Here is a 9,970-nt window from a genome sequence, read left to right on the forward strand (position 1 = left end):
CGACACAGACGCGCATGCCCCGCACCAGCGTCCGTGCTGGTCGCGAGTTCGACACCAGGGCTAGCCACCACTTTCCGCGCGCGCAACGTCGCTACGTCCTTCGAGAGAGAGAGATATATATAAATCATCTACGCTATAAGGAGGAGGCCCTCTGCTATGCCGCGGATGTCGCAGGGCCGACAATGCGATCAGGAGTTGACGTCATTAAGGCACAGGTTCCAGATCAGCCTTGCTCCGCCCGCCCCGTCTCGGGCCGGCCGTGCGCCCTGCGCTATCCCCGAGGTCCCCGAGGCCCTGCCGTCCTCGATGCCCACGCCGCCATCAGTGGCCTCTGCCGCCTGGCCCTCGTGCTCGCCGTCCCCGATGCCACTGCGATATCATCGGACGCTGCGTCCGACTGGGTCTCGGCCGGCGCCTCCCCGCTCCGTCACCCGTGCTCATCGTTCCCGACAGCGAGCTCGCTGTCCTTCCGTCCTGCCCTCCCCTCCCATCCGTTTCCCTCCATTATTTTTAGCACCTGCTTCCATTTAAAACGCGCAATCAATATAAGATGCACCAGAGACAGTTTCCTGGGTGTGCCTGTACTGATCCCTGACACCATCCAAAATGCGTGCAATACAGCAGCATACGCAAGCGTTAAACTGATCATCTATGTTCTGCATCAGATACTTGTAGACAATGGCTGCTTTAAATCAAAATAGTAGGTAGATAGGTGCAGAGGTGCAAGTGTGATGTCATATGTCATTTCAGAATGACATACTTCACAGTGATATGGTATACACATCAATCGTCTTGTGTACACCCGAATCGTACCTAGAGGACATTCAGAGCGCGTTGCGAAAAGAAGCAAGTGAATAAACGATGTCGTGGTGAGGATATGACATATGCACAGAAGGGGGAGTCGGCTCGAAAATGCGACCTTCATATGTTTTTGTGCAGACACTCGATCACTCTGAATCTTCTTGCATTACGTTTATATGTGCACATCAAACACAGATCGTGGTTATTGCGCTTATCGGTAGAAGACTGGATGCTGGATACGGTATGTCATTATTCTATGACATAGCGTATAGAGAGGTGGTATGTGCTCCGATTGTCGTTCTAAAAAGCGGAATAGAACACGGTGAATCCCAGCAAAATGATGCTCAAAGAACCCTGAAAAAAGGTCAAGAATTGGCTTCGATATGTCGGAGGAGCTTAGAGAGTGCCAGGTCTTGTAGGGGTCAAGGGCGTCCTATTCAACCTCTCATTCCAGGCCCATCTGACATATCGAAGCCAATTCTTGACCTTTTTTCAGGGTTCTTTGAGCATCATTTTGCTGGGATTCACCGTGTTCTATTCCGCTTTTTAGAACGACAATCGGAGCACATACCACCTCTCTATACGCTATGTCATAGAATAATGACATACCGTATCCAGCATCCAGTCTTCTACCGATAAGCGCAATAACCACGATCTGTGTTTGATGTGCACATATAAACGTAATGCAAGAAGATTCAGAGTGATCGAGTGTCTGCACAAAAACATATGAAGGTCGCATTTTCGAGCCGACTCCCCCTTCTGTGCATATGTCATATCCTCACCACGACATCGTTTATTCACTTGCTTCTTTTCGCAACGCGCTCTGAATGTCCTCTAGGTACGATTCGGGGTGTACACAAGACGATTGATGTGTATACCATATCACTGTGAAGTATGTCATTCTGAAATGACATATGACATCACACTTGCACCTCTGCACCTATCTACCTACTATTTTGATTTAAAGCAGCCATTGTCTACAAGTATCTGATGCAGAACATAGATGATCAGTTTAACGCTTGCGTATGCTGCTGTATTGCACGCATTTTGGATGGTGTCAGGGCTCAGTACAGGCACACCCAGGAAACTGTCTCTGGTGCATCTTATATCATTGATTGCGCGTTTTAAATGGAAGCAGGTGCTAAAAATAATGGAGGGAAACGGATGGGAGGGGAGGGCAGGACGGAAGGACAGCGAGCTCGCTGTCGGGAACGATGAGCACGGGTGACGGAGCGGGGAGGCGCCGGCCGAGACCCAGTCGGACGCAGCGTCCGATGATATCGCAGTGGCATCGGGGACGGCGAGCACGAGGGCCAGGCGGCAGAGGCCACTGATGGCGGCGTGGGCATCGAGGACGGCAGGGCCTCGGGGACCTCGGGGATAGCGCAGGGCGCACGGCCGGCCCGAGACGGTCATTTCTCCACACGCTCCCCGTGCCTGAGCATCAGTTCGATCAAGTTCGCAGGCCTTCTCGGCGCGCCATCGCCAGTGTCGCGCCTGAAAGGCACACACCTCCAATGCATTCAAATCTCTTGCATCATCCAAACTGATAGTGGCCACGGCTGGCTGTGGCCTTGCCCACATGCCTGCAGAGTGTTGCACTAGTATGTCACGAACATGACACGCGTTGATACGTACGTGCCGCCGCTGTATGGTGCAGCGCCATCCTCGACCACGCTAGCGCCCGCGCGCCGACGCCCGACTCTCGTCCATCTCCCTCTCGCATCCACCTGGACCTCACATCAATCAGGTCCCCTTAGCCTGGGGCACGGGGGAGGATGGCCCGGGCTAAGGAGACCTGAATCCGTGCTCCCGCGCATGTTTGAATAATGTCCTCACCTGTACCTCACAAGATCAGAGTCAATTGATCTGTGATCACCCCCCCGGGGTGATTCCACTTTCGGTAACTGCAAACGTCTCTAAGCCTGCGAACTGTAGTGCCTCTACGGATATCGACGAAGATACAAGCTTGTAGGGAAACGTTAGAACGCGGACACATGCCCAAGTCCCCGCCCCCTTCCCCGACATCCCCGAGGGCTCGGCCCAGCCGTCCTCCGCGCTTCCCCGGCACGCGTGAGCGGATTCCCGCGCCGCGCCGCCGCCCGCCCTTGATGGCCCCGGTATATCCGGACGCTGCGCGCCACCGGGTCTCCGCCGGCGCCTCGCCCCTCCGCCACCCGTGCTCGCCGCCCTCAACAGCGAGCTCGCTGTTCCTGCACCCTGCCTGCCTCTCCCCTCCGTTTCCCTCCGTTCTTTTTGGTACCTGCTTGTATTTTAAATGCGCACCTAATGATACACAATGCAATAGCTACAGTTGGCTGGGTGTGCCTGCACTGAGCCCTTAAATCCCCCAAAATGCGTGCAACATAGTTCATATATAAGCAGTCCATCGATGGGATAAATTCTGCATAAGTTAGCTGTATATGAGAGCCTCTTTAATCTGAACTTGCAGGTGGATAGCTGAAGGGGTGAAGGCATGATGTCATATGTTATTTCAGAATGACATACTCCACAGTGATATGGCATACACATTTATCGTCTTATGTACACCTAGAATCGTTCATAGAGGACATTCAGAGCGCGTTGCGAAAAGAAGCAAGTGAATAAACGATGTCGTGGTGAGGATATGACATATGCACAGAAGGGGGAGTTGGCTCGAAAATGCGGCCTTCATATGTTTTTGTGTAGACCTCTGATCGCTTCGCATCTTGTTGCATTACGTTTGAATGTATATGGAGAGCTCAGATCGTTGATTTGGTGCTTATCGGTGAAGGATTGGATACAGGAAATGGTATGTCATTATTCTATGACATAGAGTATAGCGATATGACATGTGCTCCGATTATTATTCTGAAAGGCGGAATAGAACGGGGTGCGCTTCTGCTCAACGATGCAGAAACAATCTTGAAGAATGGTCGAGAGGTGGTTGAGATATGCCATATGAGCTTTAAGTGTGCAAAGTGGTGTAGGTAGTTCAAGGGCGTTCTTTGTGTAACCTGCCGTTCTAGACCCATCTAACATATCTCGACCACCTCTCGACCATTCTTCAAGATTGTTTCTGCATCGTTGAGCAGAAGCGCACCCCGTTCTATTCCGCCTTTCAGAATAATAATCGGAGCACATGTCATATCGCTATACTCTATGTCATAGAATAATGACATACCATTTCCTGTATCCAATCCTTCACCGATAAGCACCAAATCAACGATCTGAGCTCTCCATATACATTCAAACGTAATGCAACAAGATGCGAAGCGATCAGAGGTCTACACAAAAACATATGAAGGCCGCATTTTCGAGCCAACTCCCCCTTCTGTGCATATGTCATATCCTCACCACGACATCGTTTATTCACTTGCTTCTTTTCGCAACGCGCTCTGAATGTCCTCTATGAACGATTCTAGGTGTACATAAGACGATAAATGTGTATGCCATATCACTGTGGAGTATGTCATTCTGAAATAACATATGACATCATGCCTTCACCCCTTCAGCTATCCACCTGCAAGTTCAGATTAAAGAGGCTCTCATATACAGCTAACTTATGCAGAATTTATCCCATCGATGGACTGCTTATATATGAACTATGTTGCACGCATTTTGGGGGATTTAAGGGCTCAGTGCAGGCACACCCAGCCAACTGTAGCTATTGCATTGTGTATCATTAGGTGCGCATTTAAAATACAAGCAGGTACCAAAAAGAACGGAGGGAAACGGAGGGGAGAGGCAGGCAGGGTGCAGGAACAGCGAGCTCACTGTCGGGCACAGCGAGCACGGGTGGCGGGGTAGGGAGGCGCGCGGCGCCGACGCGGGAGATAACGTGGGCGTGGGCGCGGGAGATAACGCGTGCGGGGGCGGGAGAGATAACGCGGACTGATGGGAGATCTGAAGGATGGGGACACGTGATGGGCTGGGGGACTTGGGAGGGAGGGCGTTCGAATACTTCCCTTCAGGGAAACTGCCTCGGGTTTATTGAGGACATTATTCAAACATGCGCGGGAGCACGGATTCAGGTCTCCTTAGCCCGGGCCATCCCCCCGTGCCCCAGGCTAAGGGGACCTGATTGATGTGAGGTCCAGGTGCTCGCATCTCGTCCATTCCGCCACGCGCACCCATCGCGATCCTCCCACGAGCGCCCTGGGATCGACAAGCCATCACTCTAGTCCAGACCCAACGCACACGGATGCTACGTAGCGCTCTCTGCGCCCGCTCGTGGCCTTCGCCGCGCGCCCTCGATCTCCACCACTCGCGGCTCGGCACACTTTCCTCTCGCGATTGTACCCTAGTTCTCTTCTCGTACGTTTTATTTAGTTTCGTCTCTTCTCTTTTCTTTCTCGCTCCTGTCTCTGTATCCACTTCTCGCGTCCCCCGTTTCGGCTCGTTCTGTTTCGGTCTGTGTCCACTTATTACATCCTCACTAGAGCCCCTTCCGCCGTGTCTCGTGTCCCTCTACCTTACATTTGGCTTCGGCTTTGTATTTTTTCGTCCCTTGGCTTCGGCAGGTTCTCGTTTCATCGCCACGTACTCGCGCTGTGCGCCTCCTGTATTTAGACTCGTGTTTTACTTTGTGTTATGCAGTTCACTTGCCCGCTCCATCTACGCGTGCAGTGTGCTCACTTCGTCTCGCCTTCGCCTTCGACTTCGTCTTCACCCACGCCCACGCCTTCGCACACGCCTACGCCTTCGCCCACGACTTCGACCTCGCCTTCGCCATTGCCAGCGCCCGTTTGCGCGACCCCGTACATTCCCCCGCGTCTATCCCCTTCTCGTCTTCCTCGCGCTCGCGCGTTCCCGCAGCGCGTCGTATCTGTTTCCTTCATCCTCCATTCGACTTCCCGCGTCCCACACTTACTCGAGCCCGCTCACTCGCCCTCACTCTTGTTGACTCTTCCCGAGCGAGGTAGACGAGGGATGGGTGGCGGCGCACAAGCATAGTCGAGGATGGCGCTACGCTGTACAGCGGCGGCACATGTCAACGCTCCGCCGCCAGCCGCGTGCCCGATAGCCCCTGCAGCTTCGAGTACATCCTCTCCTCCACACACACTTACATACTCCCAACTTCTGTTCTCTTAAAATGCTCCGCCTCATGTATAACCTACAATCGCCTCCACTGGCTTGAGCTTGAGTACTCGACCCTGGATCGGAGTTTCGCGAGCTGCGTGGATTCCCATGCGTCCACGCGGCTTGCGCCACCCGCAGACCACAAAATGCCCGAGGGGCACGCGTAGATGCCCGCACGACTCCACCGATGTGTAACGGGGGAGCGGCGGTGATGTGAATCGGATGGACTCGCTTCCCGCCCTCCCTGTGCGCAGAAATCGAGCGCTAAGTCGCGCCCACGGGACCGTGGGAGGCGCGAGAGCGCTCGTCTGGTCGTGGTATGTACGCGTTCGCCTTGATTACAGGTCTGGAAGAGGTGTGGTCTGTGTGCACTGTATGAGAAGTGTCGGGAAATTAGCTGTTTACACAGCCCACCGCCGCACGGTAACAGTGTCCACGGAAACCCCCCACGTACAAGCTGTGGACACAGCGATCCCCCGCTGACTTGCTGTGGACACAGGGAATCCTGACACACTCGCTGTGTCCACAGCAAATTCCCCACGCAATCGCTGTGTCCACAGCAATTAACCGCTGGCTTGCTGTGGACACAGAAATTCCCCGCATGTAAGCTGTGTCCACAGCAATTCCCCACGCACTCACTGTGTCCACAGCAATTCACCGCTGGCTTGCTGTGGACACAGAAATTCCCCGTATGTAAGCTGTGTCCACAGGGAATCCTGACACACTCACTGTGTCCACAGCAACTCCCCGCGCACTCGCTGTGTCCACAGCAATTCACCGCTAGCTTGCTGTGGACACAGAAATTCCCCGCACACAAGCTGTGGACACAGCACGGTTGCAGGGTCTCTTATGCGGTTGATATAAGGTTTCCGCCAGAAAGTCTCCAGCTTTGTGTGCTTGCCGTATAATTATGTGCGCTGGACACAACATGTATGTATATGTATATGAGAACTTAACTCGTCAGTCCATACTACATTCGTATCTGTACATGCCTAGTGTCATGGGGTATATCGTGAGACAATTGCATCCATAAATACATGGCATACACAGAGGTGTTGATTGACGCATATAGAATGGACATTGTGTCTGCAGGGAGTGCGGTATAATCGTATTGTTGGGCCGAGATAACATGGTATATGGCATAAACGTTCCACCACTATATGGGACCGTTGGCTCAGTCGGATCAGCGTCGGTGACTGTTAGTTTGTAGTGGCAGTGCGGGGGTTCGAGCCGCGTTCAGACCATTTGTTCGTTTAATGGCACATTTTGTTCGACGGCTCCCGTAGCCTTACCCACTCAGTAAACTATTGATGATGCTATTAACCTGCTTCGTAGTGTATGCAGTGTTGTAGTGGATCTTGTGTCCACAATGTGCAGCTTACATAGGATCTGTGGACACACTGCCACTGAGGTGTATGCTTCGGGTTCCGGTGAACCCTCGCTTGAGAGGAAGATCCGAGAGGGAGGACAGTTCGGCTGACAGCCGCGATGACACCACGCGAACTGGCGACTACTGAGCAGGGTCCACAGAGCCGTGACTTCGTTTCTCTGCGGAGACTGGCCCTCGTCTCTCGCCGTGTCACGCGCTGTGATATCGTTTATAAAGCGGGTGGGGCAATTTGTATCGACTGTATCGACTGAATGCGCATTAGCGAAGAGTCAGTGATCTGTACAGAATATGAGCTCAGGTGGTCGATACGAAGCTCCGATGATGTTCCCATTCCGAACTGGCACCGACGCGCTTCGTGCTCGGTTACAGCTTTCAGATGAACACAGCGGTGGTCTCACTACCCGATTCCTGAGTCGAAGTTGCACCAGTACAGCCTCACGCTGACAGATAGCTCCACCTATACCACCACCAGCGACGATATTGCAGCAGCCCGCACGCATGGACGCATGTACGGCGTATCCTGAGGTATTCATGGCAACTTGTCGCGGTGTTTGTGTGTGGCCCCACAAGGCCTCGTATAAAAAGGAGATCTACACCATCTACACCACACTCTCCCCACAGCACAATGTCAACAGAAGACCTCGGTGACCAAATTTCGCAAGTGATAGAAGAATATCAAGCGGGGTATGTCCCATTCTCCAGAAATGAAAGTACTTCTCATTACCTCGTTGGCATGATCACATAGTTACACCGATGAATACGTGTTGGCTGCAGCATCTGGTCAGTACTCTGTGCATATGAGCTATGGAAAGAGGTTTACATTTAGAAGTCATCCTCATTTTCGACCATCTCCTAACATTTGGCCGAGAGGTCAATTTCTTCTGGAACCGGCGCGTGTCCGGCCCAACAGTACTATTCATCTTGAATCGCTACCTTGCCCTTATTCTCCGGATTTTTTCGTCCCTTAGTTTGCGCCCATTTACTAACCAGGTGTGTATTCATCTATTTTCCTTAGGTCTCGACACTCACTTTCCCGTGCTTTCAAGACGTCAGTTTAATGTATGATGTTCTTAACTTCATTGAGCTCAAGTACGTGTACAACAGCTGCACCACACTGGACAACACCATTTCGGTCTTGGAATTCATACAGCCCATTCCTCCTGCAGGTTTGTATGACACTGCCTATCGCTTGATAGTAATGACGAGTAGTATCCGCTAGCATTCTCCGCGATGCGCGCATTAGCGCTGAGTCAAAGTCGCCCACTTGCAGTGCTGGTGCTGGTATTTTCCATTGTGAATGTGGGCTTCGACTTTGTGCGTGTCAACTCTTTGTTTGTTAATAGAAACGTCTCGTAACATTGCTCTTACAAGCAGGGTGTTCCTCAATATCATAGGCAGAGTTTCAGTGATCCGACTTGGGGCTGCCTCGTGGTGTTCCTTTCAATCCCTACGCCGGTCCTGATAACGTGAGTATTCTCTCGAAGTGCGGTGGGCGTGATTTCTAATACCTCCGATAACACAGCGGTACGTACACCTGGATTTATTAGCAGTTTCATATTCAACTACAGCGTTTGGTCTGGTCTGCTTCAGGGGAGGTACTTTCTCGGTCACTGCTGATCCTCGCAGATGGAATCGTTATCTTTCTGACCTGGAAAAACGCACGCTCTTCTGAAATGAAACTGAAGACTGGTTCTCCACGAACGTTAAACGACATCATGCTACGCAACGGTACGTCAATTTCTCTCGCTGCCAACATGCTGAGTCATAACTCGTTCACAGGAGCCATGTATTTCGTGTACGTCGTCCAAAATATCTTCGAAATCGTGTCCAATGTGTATTTTATTGCACAGTGTTTTTCTCATTATCAACACTCTCCGCATGGCAACCACTTTGAGAGGGGTAGGCAATATAGTATGCAGTGTCCCGTCCATTCATCTCTAATCCGACGAGTACCAGATCATAGTAACCCCTGGTCAAGACTCCTTGATTAGTGCATTCAACGATCCGTAAGTATAAGCTGCAGTGTTTCTACTAGTACCGGCACATTCCGATATTCTTCATGCCAGTATTACTACGATCCTCGTCTCGCGATTTCTGCTTGACCTACAGGAGGCTCATCAGCGGACAGTCAAGCTCGGCACAGATGACCCACTCCACTCGTCTGCCTCCGAATTCCAGGTCGGCATCGGATCCCTGCAATTCGCGGTTGACGCCATGGGATCCATCGGGGCGGATCTCCGGAGCTTGGACGAAACCCACACCTCACGGGTAGAAGACAACTACGAACCTGACAGAGTACTCAGGACGGAGGACGCAGAAAACGCAGAGTAGCTGAGAAATCTTCTGGAAAGCTGGAATTTGCGAAAGGTCCGTTCGCTTCTCCTTTAAGCAGTGAAGCAATGGACCTGATGCGCTTGCGGGTTTTTGGGCAACGACTCACAGTGTTTACCCACTAAAAAGCGGAGCGGTATGCTGGAGTACACCATCTACCATCTCACGTTGATTCGCATTCCGCGCGGCGCCCCCCGTACCAAACGACCCAGCTACAACCGCGCCTCCACCAGTCTGCGGACCGGCCCGACCACTTCGCCACCAACACACCCGTACCACTCCATCGCCGACACACCCACTCATCGTCTCTGACCGCTAGCACCCGAGCGCACCCCATGTCAGGCCGAATCGACGCCGCCGCGTTGCCGCATGCGCGCAGAGCCCGAC

The 9,970-nt window shown here is 52.4% G+C and overlaps 4 protein-coding genes across 4 annotated transcripts; 1 reads left to right on the plus strand and 3 right to left on the minus strand.

Moving 5' to 3' along the window:
* Positions 1-25: 25 nt before the first annotated feature.
* Positions 26-649, minus strand: BXZ73DRAFT_85821 (uncharacterized protein; the record flags this gene model as incomplete). Its single annotated transcript, XM_048024036.1, has 3 exons — positions 26-98; positions 201-369; positions 432-649. Coding segments are annotated over 3 exons (460 nt in total), but the record flags the coding sequence as incomplete, so codon positions are not given.
* Positions 650-1,752: 1,103 nt separating this feature from the next.
* Positions 1,753-3,191, minus strand: BXZ73DRAFT_85822 (uncharacterized protein; the record flags this gene model as incomplete). Its single annotated transcript, XM_048024037.1, has 4 exons — positions 1,753-2,387; positions 2,440-2,531; positions 2,681-3,064; positions 3,088-3,191. 4 exons carry the CDS (start codon positions 3,189-3,191, stop codon positions 1,753-1,755), a joined length of 1,215 nt encoding a protein of 404 aa, XP_047870461.1.
* A 1,591-nt stretch (positions 3,192-4,782) lies between these two features.
* Positions 4,783-6,465, minus strand: BXZ73DRAFT_85823 (uncharacterized protein; the record flags this gene model as incomplete). Its single annotated transcript, XM_048024038.1, has 6 exons — positions 4,783-5,184; positions 5,327-5,342; positions 5,419-5,622; positions 5,668-5,809; positions 5,850-6,106; positions 6,317-6,465. The coding sequence occupies 6 exons, from the start codon at positions 6,463-6,465 to the stop codon at positions 4,783-4,785; spliced, it is 1,170 nt and encodes a 389-aa protein (XP_047870462.1).
* A 1,412-nt stretch (positions 6,466-7,877) lies between these two features.
* On the plus strand, positions 7,878-9,583 carry BXZ73DRAFT_85824 (uncharacterized protein; the record flags this gene model as incomplete). Its single annotated transcript, XM_048024039.1, has 12 exons — positions 7,878-7,936; positions 7,998-8,032; positions 8,079-8,242; positions 8,268-8,418; positions 8,472-8,566; positions 8,627-8,718; positions 8,775-8,776; positions 8,843-8,980; positions 9,032-9,047; positions 9,103-9,163; positions 9,209-9,258; positions 9,319-9,583. 12 exons carry the CDS (start codon positions 7,878-7,880, stop codon positions 9,581-9,583), a joined length of 1,128 nt encoding a protein of 375 aa, XP_047870463.1.
* Between the last annotated feature and the right edge of the window lie 387 nt (positions 9,584-9,970).

This window comes from Epithele typhae, assembly GCF_022376455.1.
Source record: "Epithele typhae strain CBS 203.58 chromosome Unknown BXZ73scaffold_635, whole genome shotgun sequence".
Taxonomy (NCBI): Eukaryota; Fungi; Basidiomycota; class Agaricomycetes; order Polyporales; family Epitheliaceae; genus Epithele; species Epithele typhae.